This window comes from Chiloscyllium plagiosum, chromosome 28 (genome assembly GCF_004010195.1).
Source record: "Chiloscyllium plagiosum isolate BGI_BamShark_2017 chromosome 28, ASM401019v2, whole genome shotgun sequence".
NCBI classification, from domain to species: Eukaryota; Metazoa; Chordata; class Chondrichthyes; order Orectolobiformes; family Hemiscylliidae; genus Chiloscyllium; species Chiloscyllium plagiosum.
This window is the reverse complement of record NC_057737.1, coordinates 17,262,259-17,280,453: the sequence shown is the minus strand read 5'-3', so window position 1 is coordinate 17,280,453 and position 18,195 is coordinate 17,262,259. Positions and strand designations below refer to the sequence as shown.

The 18,195-nt window shown below is 40.2% G+C and overlaps 2 protein-coding genes across 4 annotated transcripts in view; one reads left to right on the top strand and one right to left on the bottom strand.

Annotated features, from left to right (window-relative positions):
• Positions 1–9,322, bottom strand: part of ankrd13b (ankyrin repeat domain 13B) — a 363,369-nt gene extending 354,047 nt beyond the window's left edge. For 2 of the 3 annotated variants that reach the window (XM_043718411.1, XM_043718412.1), the window contains exon 1: positions 9,085–9,317. In XM_043718411.1, the coding sequence (XP_043574346.1) occupies positions 9,085–9,183 (99 nt within the window). In that variant the 5' untranslated portion in view covers positions 9,184–9,317. Of the gene's footprint in view, positions 1–9,084 lie in introns of all 3 variants that reach the window. The other variant, XM_043718413.1, reaches the window with a different exon arrangement.
• An 873-nt stretch (positions 9,323–10,195) lies between these two features.
• The window catches only part of git1 (G protein-coupled receptor kinase interacting ArfGAP 1), a 218,084-nt gene continuing 210,084 nt past the window's right edge, over positions 10,196–18,195 (top strand). The window contains exon 1 of the mRNA XM_043718410.1: positions 10,196–10,227. The gene's annotated coding sequence lies outside the window, so the exon portion shown is untranslated. The remainder of the gene's footprint in view (positions 10,228–18,195) is intronic.

The following is an 18,195-nucleotide window of genomic DNA, read 5'->3' as shown; positions in this document are numbered from 1 at the left end:
CTTTCTATTTCTTCTCCTCTGAAAATTCCCAAATAACAGCTTCCCTGTTTTTCTGCCATCTCTTCCAGTAGAGAGTTCATCTCCACAACTCTACCAAAGATTTAGGCAGTGAAATTATGATGTCAGGAGCCTCTCTTCTGGGTCATACCTGAGTACCGTCCAGCATTGAACCTGCTGAAGTATACAAGTTTGCTGGAGGAACTCCTCATCTGCAGGGGGCTGGCAGAGGCTTGCACTATCACAGCATATCACCTTCTCCACACTGTCAGATACTCTGGGGCACAGTTGCTGTTTAGGCAATAAGAATGGCTGGGCTTCTCCTGAGACTTTGTTTCAACATCTATGTCGATCTGCATGTAAATCAGCCAGTAAAAATGTTACTGGAAGTTTTCCCCACCTGGATGGCTTCCTTTGCTTGAATGCTTTTGGTGGGTTTCAGTTCCAGCAGATGCACTGGCCTCCAGTCTCATGTTGAGCTCCTTTGGCTTGGAGAAATGGGAAAATAGGGAGTCCTTCCCTTGGCATTTATTTCTGCAGACATAGATGGCCTCACAAGGTTTGGGTTGAGTCTTCACCCATTAAAAGCCCAAATGTGAATTCCCAAACCATTTTTCACGGAATTTTGTCAGACTCCCACCGCAATCCTATGGAACAGCAAAGGCACCCCATCCATCTATTCTCTTCCCAGCTTGCAACAAGTGTTTTTATTCCATGTGTGAGCATTTAAAGTAAATACTGATAGATAAATTGTTTTATATAGAACTGACTGCTCCATTGTGTTTAGTTGTTCAAATAATTTGTCGTGAATGAGCGATGTGTGATGTCAACATTATTAATGATAAAACATTGTGCTAATGATAGAATGTAGGCTTCAAGACAAGTTTGTCTAAGATGATTCATATGGGCCTTAACTTGGATTTGGGCATTGTAAAAAAATAAATATTTTAAAATGACTTTCCACATTGTATGAAAACATTTGCCAGAAAAATGTCTAATGAATATCAAGTTTATTCATTTTTAAAAGAGGATTAACTGTGATTTAAATGTTGTTAATTCATTTGTCAATTTGTTGCAAGTAAGAAAGGGAGTTTGCTCTCCTCTCCTGAAGGCTATGATTAATGCAGCAGGATTTCCACATTTGATGCCAGACCCTTGTACAGAATCATTCTTCATGCATGAGACTAAATATTGAATTCTGGCAGGTAGCACAACTATTTGAGGAACTGCAGTCAAACCCAAATCCATTGAGTTCCTTTATTAGTCATACAGCCAAACAACAGAGAAGAAGGCTATTCAGCCCATCAGGTCTGAACTCACTCTTTTAAATATTATGTCTAATTAGTTCCACTGCATCTTTCCTTACAGCCCTAGAAATTATTTTAGTTTCAAGTGTGCATCCAATTTCCACATGCATAAGAGACCATTACATAAACAATCAGAAGCTGAAACTTTCCTTCGCCCAGAGATTCTGAGGTCAGTTGTGATAATTATACAAAGAAAAAACAGAAAGTGTTGAAGAAACTCAGCAGGTCTGGCAGCATCTGTGAAGAAGCAGAATTAATGTTTGGAGTCCGATATGACAGTTTTAGCTAAAATAATTTAATTGTGAATAAGTCACATTGGACTCGAAATGTTAACTCTGTTTCTCTTTGGCACAGATGCTGCTCGACCTGTTGTTTCACCAGCACTTCTGATTTTTCTTTTAGATGTCCAGCATCTACAGTACTTTGCTTTTACTTGAGTGCTAACTATCCCATTGCTTCCATTAAAATCAGATCAGAAAGCTAAAGTCATGAATTGAAGTGGATTTTGCTCATCTGAAAGGGTCAATACATCAGCACAAAAATGTATATTGCACATTGATCTCACAGAGGCCACCAGTGTCTGTATTAAAACAAAAAGCTCAGGGTCTTGCATTATAGCAGGATGCTGCAGCAAAGAGTTTAAGTTGTGAGCAGACTGGAATTAGCTGAATGGAAGTTATTGTGAAAAAGCTTGAGCGAGAGAGAGAGACTTATTGTGACTTAATGTATGAAAGACAGAGCTGTACAATAGTATATGATGAGATACAATTAATTTCTACAAAGAAACAAAGGACTATTTATACTCTATAAGTTATCTTCAATTATTTCTTCTGGAAACGAATTTCAAATAATTTTTACAATTTTAATATCTTATGGAACAATTTTCTCCCTAGAGATTCAGAACAGTTGTTGTTTGACAGAATTGTTTAAACTGAACCAGAATTTATGTTTGCAGCTGAAGTTGCATGACTTGTAAATTTATGATTGCTCTGTTTGCAGTAATCTGATTACTGGATTGAATTTTGTCTTACACTCTTTACTGCACACTCACCAGATAAATAGACGTTAGTTGCAAGTTAAAAATTATTTTAGCTAAAACTGTTATATTTAAGAATTATTTTAAAACATTTTTACAAATAGTGCAAAGTATAATAATAAGTATGAATTAACTCCATAATGGCTGATTATCCTTTTTAACAGCAAGAATACATGTAGTAGTCTTAGCTATTTCAAACTCAAAGTTGACGATACTGAATTCAATAGACTTCATCTTCCAATGGCAACTAAATATAATTAACATAATGTCAACCTCAATTACAGGATATTCTGTCTAGATAAATTCCAGAATTTAAAATGCTTTGATGAACTGCATAAAAGTTCAATTTTGATATATCTTACCCTTTAAAATTAAATTATCAATGAAACATAGTATTTATGTTTCAAAATTGAAACAATATCTAAACCATTCATATCTAATATACATTAGATACCAGTTAATTTCCAACCGAAAGCACATTCCATCTGTACACCTATCAATGACATTGCACATTTCCAAGTTTATCTGTCAAGTGCAACAAAACCTTGGAATAGTGGACAACAACTTGTTTTAGAGAACAAAACATCTGCCTTTTACATTAAATTCTACATTTCAACATTTTAAAACAGTAATTCCAATGTAATCAAAGCTCACTTCTGTCTATCAATGAAACATTTCATCTCTCAAAAATAAACAGTTACTTCTCAATCCTCTAGGTACGATGGCAAGTAAAAAAATGCTGCATAGCAATTGATTCAAACAAATTAAACTCTCAACAGTACAAAGAGAAGCTAGAGATGTGTAAAAAAAAATTATGGAAATTGAAAACTATTACCATCTTACAGAATGATGTCCCTGTAGAGTATAAAGGTGCAATCTTCATCAAAAATAATTGAACTACTGCAGAAGCATTGTAACATAGGCAACAATTTTGATTCACTGACATCTTCAATACTAAAATAGCTGTTCATTTGCATGCACTTTTCTTTGAAGTAAGAAAGCCCCACCGGCATTCTATTAATGTTTGAACATGAATTCGACACTATATATCAGAATCACTGCAATATATTCCAATTAATTTAGGGTAAAGGTAAGATGTGTCACTTTCACATTGTCTAGATTGCAATCGATAACAATGGATATTTAAAGGTGAACAATTACCATTCTAAAGATGAAAATCAGAAACAGCTCCATGAATGCTCTGTGCGTAGGATATAAAAAAATACATGCCTCAAGAGTTTATTTGGTGAAGCATTCTAGGCAAAGACAGTTTTGAATCTAATTAATCAGATTTAAGCAGAGTATATGGTTAAGGGAAGCATGTAGTTTTCTTCATATTGTAGAATTATAGCATGGTCTTCAAAGTTTGTGCGAAGATTTGTAGCTTAGGTGCTCATTGTTGTGGTTCTGTTCGCTGAGCTGGGAATTTGTGTTGCAGACATTTTGTCCCCTGTCTAGGTGACATCCTCAGTGCTTGGGAGCCTTCTGTGAAGCGCTTCTGTGATGTTTCCTCCGGCATTTATAGCGGTTTGTCTCTGCCGCTTCCGGTTGTCAGTTCGAGCTGTCCGCTGCAGTGGCAGGTATATTGGGTCCGGTATATTATAGCATGGTTGCAGCATTGAAGGTGACCATTTAGCCTATTGTGTACTTGGTGGTTCTCTGCAAAACCAACTTGGCAGATCCATTCCCTTGCCCTTCCGCTAGAGGTGTGTATATTCTTTTCTTCTGATGCTTATCCAATTCCATTTTGAAAGGCACAATTGAATCTGGTGCCATCACATCCTTGTGTAATGCGTTCCATTCCTAACGTGCTGCATAAAAATGTTCTTTTCCTTGTATCACTTTTGATAAGATTGTAGAATCCCTATACTGTGAAAACAGGCCATTTGGCCCATCAAGTTCCAACTGACCCTCCAAAGAGCATTCCATCTAACTACCTCCTTTCCTCCACCCCCAAACCCACTCCCAAGCCCTTTCCCTGTAACCTTGCCTACACACCTGGGGACACTACAGGCAATTTATCATGGCCAATCCACCCAGCATGCACATTTTTGAATGGTGGGAGAAAACTGGAGCACCCGGAGGAAACCCATGCTCTCTGGTTCTGACACTTCCGCTGTAAATGGGAATTGTTTCTCTCTATCTAGTCTGTCTAGATCTCAGATTTTGAATAACTCTATAAATTATCCCCTCAATGTTCTTTTCTTAAAGGCAAACAACTTCAGCTTCACTAATCTGTTCACTTAACTGTAGTGCCTCTCACTGGAACCATTACAAATCATTTCTGCCTGATCTCTAAAGCCTTCACATTCTGCCTAAAGTGGACTGCTCAGAATTGAACACAATAATCCAACACAATAATCCAATTGAGGTTTTAAAGATTTTAAAGATTTAACAGTTTCTTTGTTTATGAACTCTATATTTCTATTTATAGTAGATCCTATACATGTTTTCCACTCCAGTAGTTTACAATGGCTACCCCAGAGAAGCACATTGTATACTTTTCCCCATTTCCAAAAACAAACATCCACCATGATTCTCTATTTCTTCCTTGATGTAGACGGAGTCTAAGTAATAATTTATTACCTCAGCCCTGTCCTCTTGTCTTCACACATGGATCCTCTTGTTGATCCCTAATCAGCCCACCCTACTCTTACTAACTCTTTCATACTCTCCCTACTTCCCTTATTCCATATTCAACCTAGTTTGACATCGGTGATCCCTACACCCTTTTTCTGTTTCATTTTACTCTTTATCTTTTTCACTGCCCAGGGAAGTCTGGTTTTGATTGCCTCCATATCCTCCTGCTGAGTTGGTGGCCTATAAAATACAGCTAGCAGTATAATTGAACTTCTGTTGTTTTTTGATGTACTCAAGATTTTGTCCTTTACAACCCCAGAGCATTCTATCTACACGACGTCTCCTCTTCAATATCAATCCAACTCTGCTGCCCATCTTTCTTTTCTAATTTTCCTAAACACCTTGCATCCAGGAATATTAAAAAACCCAGTTTTGCCCATTTGTGAACCATGTCTTCATTATCACACACTGTGGCGATCTGCGCCTGCAGACTTAATGTATGCCTCCTTAGTTATGAATTAACTTTACTCATGAAGTGTGTTGGGTATGTAACTATGATGATTAATCTATTCAGTGAATTGTCAAGTTCAAGGAGTAAAGGTGCAATTCGGTTAAATTTACAATATGCTCTGTTGCTGCAGAACTACGTAATTATGAATAAAAACAGAATGCTGGGAATATTCAGCAGGTCTGGCAGCATGTGTGTGGGTGAGAACCAGGCTCATTCTTCGTCATCCTCAACTCCAAACGTTAATTATGTTACTCTCTTTATTTCAAATTTCCAGCATCCGCAATATTTTTGCTGTTAGATCATGGAGAAGGTGATGCTAAAAGGAAATCAAGAAAATTAGCCTTGTTTGATATTGGAGAGCAAAGGTTTGCTATCCCTCTGTCTCCACATCAACCTCTCGACTGATTACAACTGCCAGCGCTCAGATTATTAAAAGGAACACAATTTCATTGACGTCAGACCCAAAACCATCAGAGGCAAAAGCATTAAAAAAATTACTGTGAATAAAATATCTGCCGAACTTCCCTTGAGTGACTTCAAATTTATGCAATTAGTAGTCTCAAAATAGGCTTTGCATATCTTCGAACAACTCAGCAGTTAGGATTCTGAAGATATCATTACATCCTGATGAAATTCGCACATTTACGGTAACTTTCGGCAAAAGCCGAATTCCCTGTAGATATTTGAGTACGGTGCACAGGGGCACAGTATATAAAGTCTGTGCCCAGGGCGTTAAACTGGCAGATGTCTATTGTCTCCTCCCGTGTAGACAGTATCCGCAATCCCACACCAAGATCAGCTCCATGTCCCTGCTGCTATTCCATTATCTTGTCTGCGTGATGTATTACTGTGTGTTACAATTATCGGTCGCAGTGTTCAAACGAGGGAAATCTGGAAAGAGGTTCACTGGATTATTGATAGTCACCCTGAGCTAATTTGGGTTTCAATGACAAGGATCTGGCCGCTGATTCTGTTTCACAATAGAAACCACAATTTGGAACCCACTTTGCAATGATGCAAAAGGCACAAACACGCACGTGTTGTACAAGAACTCTGTGCAAAATGACTGAGGTAGCTGCCCCTGACTTACTGCTAACCATCACGGTGTGATTGCTTTAGATTCAACCCGGTCATCGTCAGCTGTGACAAATAGAGGAAACCCCCACCCCATCTAAACCTCGGCATTAACTCTATTTACTTGGAGGCTTTGTGCGCTCAATTCCTAACATGACATCGGTCCCAACTCGTTTCTGGTGATTGCCTGCAATATTTCAGACTTTGTGCATTCTCGGAAGACAGTGAGCGTTTGCAGCGTTGCTCTGGTTCCTGTTTCTAGCTGAAGCCCCTTTCAGTGACACTGTGTGTCAGCGGATTTTCTCACGTTTCCAAAGAGATGTGTTTTGCTCCGTTTGCTGCATTTCCGGTCCACAGTCATGTTGATCTCCTGTCTTTTCACAGGTCGGATTGTGGCGGGAGGCCAGGCCGGCGGCGTGGCCCCATGATTGAAAATAGGACGGTGTGTGTGTGTGTGTGTAACTTCCACTCGACCGTCACAGTACTGGAGCAAATTCCAACAGAATGGGCAGGAAAAAATGCATAGACTGCGCACCACAAACAGTGGAGCCCTCCCAAGAGCTTCAGCCACTTTTAGGGTGGGGTGGTTTGGCCTTTTCCAAAAGGGTGAAGGCACTTTTTTTATATATTGAGCCGAATGGTAGCCAATTATTACCATGCCCTCTGGTACAATATGCTCAGAAGGGGTGTTGCAGCCGGCTTCCTTATCATGAGGGCTATTCCCTTAGTCACGAAGACTGTATTTTGTGCTGGATCGGGACTCGCTGAGGTTATTACAACAGGAATATTTCTGAGCCTGATTTCAGCAATTTAAGCTCAAGTCAAAATCAACTTGTAAACCGGAAGATCAGCATCCTTGTTGGGATGAGGACCTCCCGTTGTGTCTTGTGCCTCCCAACCTTAACGTTTCCGGCACAAACGCAAAATACTGGAGAATGCTGCAAATCTGAAGTGAGCACGAACATAAAAGCTGGAGAAATCTCAGCAGGTAAAACAGTGACCCTTTCAGGTTGATGACCTTTCCCCAAAATTCACGAGAGGGCCATGTTAACTCTGTTCCGCTCCACGGAGGCTGCCTGACCTGTTTAGTTTCTGATGCCTGATGTCCCGAAAAAGGAAACTGCCTCCATAAACCTAAGAGTACGTGTATTCAGATATTCAACACATTGCATCCATTTTTCTAAAAAAAAGAGCTGCAATTGACTCCACAATGTATGAGCTAAGTCTGCATGTGGGAACAAACAATTCTGGTTACGGAGATTTGGTTTATATTGCCGGCTTTCTCTCGCTAACATCTGTCGAATACCCTTTCTTGCCTTTTCTAACTATTAATTGAAATGGTTGAACAAAATAATATGATGCTGACAATTTAATTAATGCAATCATTTCCCCGTTGCTCTTCACTTCTATGCCATGTAACAAATTTTCACTGTCTCAAAAGTCAATCAGCTTGGCTTGACATAGAGCCCGTGCTCGCAAAAGCGATGTTACAACTGGACAGTACAGCGTGCAGGGAGCGGAGTGACTGGCGCCTGCGCGATTAACTGTGCATCCTGCTCTTGAACGCGTGCCGCTACAGAGATGTCAATCCCGTCCTTTTCTCTAGCTTCTTGTATCAAGTGTCTGTCGGAGCCATTGGACATCAGAAAAACTACGCTGAAACGACATTCAGACCCAAAAGGTTTTTGTAATTCATCAAACGTCGTTTGATTCTAGCCAGAAAGCTACATCAGACAGTACGACAGAACATTAAACAATATTTATCAGTGATGATAGGAAACAGGTGCAACACTACGGAATTTCTTTTTGGCTCTGCACAGTTTAGAACTAAATTGAAATACCAGATCTTCTCAAGATAGGTTTATTTTAAATAAATAAACCAGGCTTGCTTAGTTTGTGGTTTATTTTGAACCTAAGTGCAGTTGGCGTTAAGCTTCTGGTTGCTTCACTTTCGCAAAATATTGACAGAACAACATGGTTTTCTTTTCAGATGCAGACACAAAAAACTATGGCAACTTCCTTTCGGAGACCGACTGATAATTGGAACCCATTTCAGGATTTCGTTTTGGGGTGTTAAACGGGTAGCAGAGTTTACGGGAATATTTTAAAGCACTTGGCATAATCTTCTTTCCACTACAGAACACATATGGTTCCCGTATTACTATGGATGCCTCATTTCCATATAACATAGTAAGCGGAGAATAGTAACCACACATTTCGACTTTAAGTGACCGAAGAAAATACGGACAGAAAGTCAATATAGAATGAAAGCGTCGCGATCACGGTTTTAATCCTTATTGGAAAAAGCACATTGAGACAATACCTAACTCAACGAAGGAATCAGCAAATTGTACGGCACTAGCACAATTCCATCCAACCTAACGCACGAAAATGGATATGGTCACAATTCGAGACCACGAGCATTTTTAACGTAGAAAAAATAGATTATCTTCCATTCTTCTGACTGGCAGCATTTAATTTCCGATATATAATTAAACTGCCATATGTACTGCATCTGATAGCATTTAGTCAATTGCACTTGCATTGCACCACCCCATAAACACACATACATCACCCACCTGCTTGGTGCTAAGTTCCTTTTCCAGATCCTTGTATTTATTATGCCAAACCAAATAATGCAACGGATATTTTTCTGCCACCTTTCTCGCAGAAATCATTCTGATATCATTCTTCTCTTCCAAATATCATGCAAACTACCTTTGCAGCAGACAGTCAAACCCCTGGCAACAGGCACCAATCCCTATATTGCTCGGCAGCTGAATATCGGACGATAGGAAGCGCTGTAATTCTTGCTTTCACTGTATAGGAAAAGAGGAAGTAGGAGAAAATCGAAGGGTGAGGAATTACCAAGTTACTGTGGGGGAAATATGCAGATAGAAAATACGTATGGAACGTAGATTTCAAATAATATGAAGAAAATCTGCAAAGTGACTAGATAGTATCTACTATTATTTTTTGTGCATTCAGCATAGTTACTGATCAGCGAAAAAAATTAATAGTTATATATTTAATTTTGTGGCCAACCCCATTATCTACAATTTTAGAGATGCGCTGTCTTAAAACCTCCTGGGAGCTGTAGTTCCTCCGTTGAGGTTAGGAATATTAGTGGCAATTTGCAATTTAAAACGAGCAACTTCTTTTTGACCAACTCCGGGAAAATAACTCTAATATGTATAAATATGGGTAGGCAACCCAATATACTCCAGGCTGAGCAATGACATCACCCTTGCGCCAGCTGTCTGGGGAGAACTACAACTCCCAACATACTTGCTGCGGTCGCCTCCTTCCACTTCCTGCTCCCCCACCCGGAGTTTCAGGTTCATAAGCCAGTATCCACCAAACTTGCTGGCTGGGGGAAGCGGATTGGCGTGCGGTGACGTAATGGGCTACGGACCGCCGGTCTATTGGGGGAATCGGGCTGCCAGTCAGATGACGCGCGTGGGAATTCCACCAGCAGTCGGTTGGGATGCGCGGCGCGGGCAGGGCTGTGTCGTCACTTCCTGGTCGCTCTGGGAATGGGGGCGGGCGGGCGAAAGCTGCGGTTTTCCAGTAACTTGTCTCGAATCGGACGCGTCTGCGCTAAACACACCGGCCCTGGGAGGTTTGGAGAGCCGGCGGTGTCGGAGGAAGGGCTGGAGAAGTGGGGCGGTTGGGGGTGGGGGGGCGGCCCAACGAAGTGTGCGCCGACTGCAGCGCCTCAGGTACGTGACTCGGTGAATGGGAACGAGAAAGGGAGCGGTGGGCAATGAGGGAGCCCGGGGATCAGGGCCGAACCCCCCCCCCCCCCCCCCCACTCACTTGCTTCTACCTGACGGTAGAGCCCGAGGAGTATATGGGGCGGTGGGTGGAGGAGGAGGTGCCGGTTGGTCTGACTTGGGGCCTGTCAGGTCAGCAACCCCCCTCTCGCCGGCAGCCGGGGTGAGGAGGGGGTGGTTTGGGTCAGCCACTTGTGTTGGGGGTTGGAAACTGAAGTAGGAGTCATGTGGAAAGGATGGTCCCGTTTCGCCTTGGGTTGTGTGTGTGTGTTTTTTTTCTCTCTCTCTAATCCTTCCCAAACGTTTAGTGGCCAGTTGTGAAAGTCTTGTCTGGAAACGTCAAGTTCCCGATTGCAGTATTGGCCATTGTCCCAAGGCTGAGCAGTGATTAAACATAGTAATCGGTTTGATGAACTCGCAATGCCAGCCTTAAGAAGCCAGTGATTCTTTGTGAGCGTGTTTCTGTGTGCAACGATTTTGATTCAGATGCTCTACCCCACCGAGACTCTTAATTGATGTGTAAAACTTTTCATTGTTTTGAATCAATAAATTAGATACCAATGAATCAGCGCATCTTACCCGAAACATTAGCCATCTATTTCACTTTTCGTTTGAGGTGGAGTTCTAATTATTCGCATGTAGACCAAAAATAGGATTCAGTTCGTTTTGAAGTACTCTATTTTGCGATATTCGCCGAGTTACATAACAGCGGAGGCACAAATGCAAGTTGGTTATCTGCCAGCTGAACTGTGATTTAAGTTTGATGTAGGAGATATCAGATCTAATTTAGTAGGTATCAAATCTGTTGCAGTGAAATCCATATTTTTAAGAGTTTGCAGTAATTGAGGTTATGCCAACTGGATATATTGTTATCTCTAATTATAATTCAATTTGAAATTTGTACAATATAAATTAGGTTATGAATTAAAAAATCATTAGCTTGTGGCATATTTTGGAATTCTGTCAAATTGTTAGTGTGCTTTATTTTAATTCTGTATAAAAACTCTAGGCATTTTGTGTTTGGCTTTATCACTTGTACACATTTTGTATTTAACAAAAAGTCTTGGTCTTGATGTCAGCCATCATGTTTATCTGGGGTTAAGCAGAGGGTCCAATGTTGCACATGTTCCTACCCAAGGTGCTGCCCTCATAATTTCCCTATCCTCTGCAGTCCAATTATGTAATTGGTCCTTAGTACAGTCGTAATACAGTGAGTTTGTGAAGAGCCAGAAGTGGTGCTTGTGATGTAGGTTTGCAAGATTTCTTTTTTAAAAAAAGTTATTGATGGTGTGATATCCACTGCTTTGAGCTTTGTATGCTGGGATTGTGAATGTTTGAACTCTGTTTCCAGTCACTGTGCTTTAAGTCAGAATAATTATTCCAATAATGTGCAATGTTCTGTAAGTGCATTTTTAAAAGTAAGGCTTATGACTAGTTTTCTGTTAACTCCAAGTATTCATTTGACGCACATCCTGAGACTGTGTTTTGCATTTTCAATGAGAACGTTTACACGATACAACTGAAAGTTGGAGGTGTAGAGGGAGAAAAGTTTGGTTATTGATGTAACAGACAATTGGAGTGGATGAGAGAATTGTTAGTAATGTTTCATTTGGAGTTTCGTCACGTGGTCAAATTGAGGAAATTGACATTTATCAAATATTTTCAACATCTCGAAGTTGAAACCATTGTCTTCAAGGAGGAGGAAAAAGTCAAGAGACATTGCATGCCTATCCAAATAGTTGAAGTTGGAAAGGACAGCAGTAAACAATGTGGATTGCACAGACACTGGGAAGGGAAATGTAAGCAGAATCAAAGAATCTCTACAGTGATTCAGCCCATAGAGTCCACACCGATCTGCTGAAGAAGTTACATTAGCTGAGGGCTATTAAAGTTTGTTTCCAAATATCACTAAAATGTTTTGTTTCCTAACAACAAGTTTATACATCTTCGAGCTTTTAATCAGAGAATCCCTATAGTGCCAAAACAGACCATTCAGCCCATCGGGTCTACACTGACCCTCTGAAGAGCACACCACCACCTCCCCTCTTCCCGCCCCCCTCCCCTGCCCAGCGTATTCTCATAACCTCACATTTACCATTGCTAATCCACTGAGCCAATGCATCCCTAGATTCTGTGAACAATTTATAATACAATAACCACTGAGCCATTGTACTACATGGTATAATCTAAGTTTGAATGCATGATCCACTGAAACATTTTCAGATGGATGATAGCAAACTGTTGTCTCATTACTTGTAGTTGTATTATGAAAAGTAAACTTTGCTTTAAGGAAAGAGGAATGAAGTGCTTGAGAAATTGATCTATTGATTCACTGGTTGCTTAAACCTTTGGTCAAAAGTGTAATGAATTGTAGGCCTCCATTCTGTGAAGTATATTTAAAATCTTAATGTTATAACATGGGTTACTTGGCCAATTAAGTCTGGCCTGATACTGTTACTTTCTAAACTATTTGGTCTAATTTTCTCATCTACTTCCTCACGCATCTTTCAATATTTTCCTCTTTCAAATACTGTCTAATTTTAAAAAAAACTTTGGACTAAGCTCACCATTGGTTTTGGCACGCACTTGTATCTTGTGTGGAAATAATAATTTTAACTTTTGTTATTTTACCCAAGTGGTCATACATAGTGTTTATCATTATCTACAATGATGTTGTAAGCTTGCCTATTCCTGTTATTTAATATTCATGCACGTTTTCCACTGAGATTCAGTAAGAGATTCAAGGATTAGAAACAGTTCAGAACAGGTCAGAAATGGACCGACTCATGAAGAAAGACTGGAAAAGCCCCAGCTTTTCCATTTGAGGATGGTTGAGATAGGTCCCTGTTGAGGTATGCAAGCCCGTGTTTTGGATAATTCTGTAAATGACACCCTTAAACTAAACCATGCCTTTGGGTTCAAAATAGACAAAGGCAATGTAGGACTTCTGCTTAGACTTTTTCACAAAAGTCACTAACCTTTAGTGGGGAAACTATATATGATTGGGAATTATAACTGGATGCCATGGAGTGAATTGTAAAGTTTTTTGATTGGAGAATTTCAGATGTTGCAAAATCTTCCTTTTCACAAGAATCGTAGAATTGTACAGCAGTAAAGGAAACCATGCAGTCCATTGAGTCTGCACTATGCTTTTGTGGAAGGATTCAGTTAGTCTCCTCTCCACATATCTTTTTTTTTCTCCAAATATTTATCCAGTTTCCTTTTGGAGGTTATGAACTCTGTATCCACTTCCCTATGCACCTCCAAGTGCATTCCAAATTCAAACTAATCACATCATTTTTCCTCATGTTATCTCTAGTTCTTTTTTGGCAATTGCCATTCTAGGTCTGTCTGATAGCTTGCTTTCCACCTTATGATTGCTATTTTTAAAAATCCTGCATCAAGCCAGAGATGTTCAAGTGTAGTTCTTCAATTGTGGATCAGTTGATATTCATTAGCGATTATAATGTGGAGCGTTTACTTCATTATTGGGAGTTTTTAAAAAAAAATCCTAAGATATCTTGATATCTGTGTTTAAAATACGTTTGCAAAAAATGACAACAATGTGGATCACTTAGCATGTTTTGAGGTTATTCTCCTAACTGACGTGTTTGAAAATGAACATGTTTTTTCTGATTTGTTTTTGACAATATTACATCATTTTGTGCTGTCAGTGTTTTGGCAAAACTTTTTTTTGAAAGCTTTTCTGGAAAATTTTGAATCTTGCTGCAAAAATTTGTCAGTAGGAAGTAATAAATGCACTTCTCTGTTTAATGCTGAACTGTGCGAATTATATACTTCAGTTCTGTGGCTGTGCAGGATCCACAAATTTGGTGTCTCTGGGTTAAGAAAGGGAAAAATGGGCAGGTGCGTGCAATTTTCTAGTGTCATGGTTTTTAAGTGCATGTTGTGAGTGTCAAGTGAAAGCCGATTTGATAATCTTTTGAGTTGAATGGCTCATGAAAGCTTATTTGTGCGCGTTTTGTAAAATTTCAGCAGTTCATTACATTTGCTGAATCAACCTCTTTTTGTCGTAAGTGTCGGAATATGGATTAAAAGCAATAGTTTGTTCTTCTTGAATGCATCTTGACTGTAATTTATGTAAGTTTTTATAATTAAGTGGATTTCATTTTGAATCCACTTAATCATGGCTGCTCTGAAAAATACATGTTATGGATGGACTTGAGAGCAAGTCAAAGGAAAAATGATCCTGCTCCACTTACTTCAAACTCTCATTTGCCCCATAACAGCCAATTCCATTCAGTGCAATGTTTTCTTCTAACTTTCCATGACCATTATATAGGGATAGCTGAACATATGTTGGAGAGAGAAGATTTTGTTTTAAGTTAATGAATTAAAAGTGCAAAACTCACTCTCAACAACATAGACTCATTGGTTGGTTCTTTGCTGTCATTCTCTTACTACTAATCCATGAGATCACTACAGTTAAATGAAAGGTCATTGACCTGAGAGGTCTCACTCTGTTTTTGTGGCACGAATGTTCCTGTTGAGTTTTCTCATTGAGTATGTTCTGTGGTGTTTAAATTGTTGAGTTGTATTGAGACAGAATTTTCAGTATATCTGTATAGTAGATTTGATATTATTTAAAATCCTATATAGAGTCATAGAGGTGTACAGCATGGAAACAGACCCTTCGGTCCATGCCGACCAGGTATCCCAACCCAATCTCGTCCCAGCAGCCGGCCCATATCCCTTCAAACCCTTCCTATTCATATATCCATCCAGATACCTCTTAAATGTTGCAATTGTACCAGCCTCCATCACTTCCTCTTGCAGCTCATTCCATACACTTATCACCCTCTGTGTGAAAACGTTGCCCTGTAGATCCCTTTTATATCTTTGTTCCCTCACCCTAAACCTATGCCCTCTAGTTCTGGACTCCCCCACCCCAGGGAAAGACTTTGTCTATTTGTCTTATCCATGTCCCTCATAATTTTGTAATACTCTATAAGGTCACCCCTCAGCCTCCGACGCTCCAGGGAAAACAGCCCCAATCTGTCCAGCCTCTCCCCATAGCTCAAATCCTCCAACCCTGGCAACATCCTTGTAAATCTTTTCTGAACCCTTTCAAGTTTCACAACATCTTTCCGATAGGAAGGAGACCAGAATTGCACGCAGTATTCCAACAGTGGCCTAACCAATGTCCTGTACAGTCGCAACATGACCTCCTGACTCCTGTATTCAATACTCTGACCAATAAAGGAAAGCATACCAAACGCCCTCTTCACTATCCTATCTACCTGTGGCTCCACTTTCAAGGAGCTATGAACCTGCACTCCAAGGTCTCTTTGTTCAGCAACACTCCCTAGGACCTTACCATTAAGTGTATAAGTCCTGCTAAGATTTGCCTTCCCAAAATGCAGCACCTCGTATTTATCTAAATTAAACTCCACCTGCCACTCTTCAGCCCATTAGCCCATCTGGTCCAGATTCTGTTGTAATCTGAGGTAACCCTCTTCGCTGTCCACTACACCTCCAATTTTGGTGTCATCTGCAAACTTACTAACTGTACTCTTTTATGCTCGCATGCAAATGATAAAAAGTAAAGGACTCAGTATCGATCCTTGTGGCACTCCCCTGGTCACAGGTCTCCAGTCTGAAAAACAACCCTCCATCACCATCCTCTGTCTTCTACCTTTGAGCCAGTTCTGTATCCAAATGGCTAGTTCTCCCTTTATTCAGTGAGGTCTAACCTTGCCAATCAGTCTCCCATGGGGAACCTTGTCGAACACCTTACTGAAGTCCATATAGGTCACACCTACCGCTCTGCCCTCATCAATCCTCTTTGTTACTTCCTCAAAAAACTCCAATCAAGTTTGTGAGACATGACTTCCCACGCACAACTTTCAAATCCATGTATATTGTCTATACTTTTTATTAGTGTTCAATTTTGCTCTAAACCAAAGTGATCATTGCAAGTGCTCTTCTAACAATTGGTATTGTGACCTAACTGGTAGAGTAGGCCGGGAGAGGTAAATAGCCTACACCTTTTCTTGCACTATTGATCTTATGCATCAGAATCCAGTCCTTGCATTTCATTTAAATAAATGGTAACACCAAAGAGAACCGATTTAGTTTTAGCAAGTTCATCTTGATTGCCACTGTATGATCAGTAATTTTGCAGGATTTGGAATAATTGTGTAGTAATTTCTCATTACATCCCTTAATTTAACTTTCACCCAATTCCTTATCAATAGAAAAGACTTGCCTATCCATTCTAAGTTCCTGTTTTGTTGCTCTGTAACTGGGCACTAGAAATTGACTGGTACTAAGTAATCTAGAACATAGAACAATAAAGCACAGAACAGGCCCTTCGGCCCACGACGTTGTGCCGAACATTTGTCCTAGCTTAAGCACCCATCCATGTACCTATCCAATTGCCGCTTAAAGGTCACTAAAGATTCTGACTCTACCACTCCCACCACTCTCTGGGTAAAGAACCCACCCCTGACATCTCCCCTATACCTTCCACCCTTCAACTTTAAATTTATGTCCCCTTGTAACACTCTGTTGCACCCGGGGAAAAAGTTTCCATCTGTCTACTCTATCTATTCCTCTGATCATCTTATAAACCTCTATCAAGTCACCCCTCATCCTTCGCCGTTCCAACGAGAAAAGGCCTAGCACTCTCAACCTATCCTCGTACGACCTATTCTCCATTCCAGGCAACATCCTGGTAAATCTTCTCTGCACCCTCTCCAAAGCTTCCACATCTTTCCTAAAGTGAGGCGACCAGAACTGCACACAGTACTCCAAATGTGGCCTAACCAAAGTCCTGTACAGTTGCAACATCACTTTACGACTCTTGAATTCAATCCCTCTGCTAATCTGCAATGGCATCTCTTACTGCAACTGCACTTTTGTCTATGGGAGCTTCAAGGATCTATCCTTGGCTTCTTCCCATTCCACATGCATGTGTTACGCGTCTGCAATCTGTGAAAGCACATCAGCATACATCAGAAACTGACAGCACACAACTCTATCTCCCAATCATCTTTATTGATTCCATCACAGTCTCTATAAATTGTCAGACTGTTAGTCTGACATCCAGCATTGGATAAACAGAAAGTTTCTCATTAAAGATTGGAAGGATCAACATCTGTTCCCTAACCACTGTTTTCACCCCTCTCTCTGGAAACCAAATCTGGGCAAGACTAATATAGGTACCATGATGAGATTAATTTCGCGCTATGTATTTGTGCTAATTTTTTTATTGTGCATTTTCAACTTGTTGCAGCTAATCTGCTAAACTCATCTTTCATGTCTTTATTGTCTCTACACAGTTATTTCAACACATTTTAAGTTAGTCTCAGCCTTCTGTAAGTTTGTCATCTAAAACCACCAGTGCTTAAGTTTTAGGTCCCTCAATTTGTTATTAATGTCTGCTCAGTTGAGTTTCTGCCATGGGCCTTTATGTGGCAGAGCAAGTCGATTCTCAATTCGTCAATCTTTATGCACATTGGGCAGTACATACTGTAAGGGAGTGGGATCTGGAGTGCAGGATATGCTTTCTTTTCCTTCCCACACTGCCACCAATTTGCCATAATATTTTGATGCTGCTTGATGGGCGACTTGCTATTCTTAATCAAATCTGTTCGTGGTTTCAACCCTTACTATCTTGCTGATCTCCTTCAGTCCTGAAACCCACAGAATATTCTGTTTTGTGGCCTCTCTCACATCCCTGGTCTTAACCACTTCACTCTGATCAGTACCTACATCCTAACCCCTGGAACACTCTCCATAAACATCTCCACTTATCTCCCTTTCATTCCATAGAACACTTCTCAAAATATACTTCTTTGACGATGCTTTTGATCATCATTCTATATATTTCTTTCTCTGGTTTGGTGCCTCATTTTATTTGACTGTGCTTCTATGTATTGCTTTTTTATG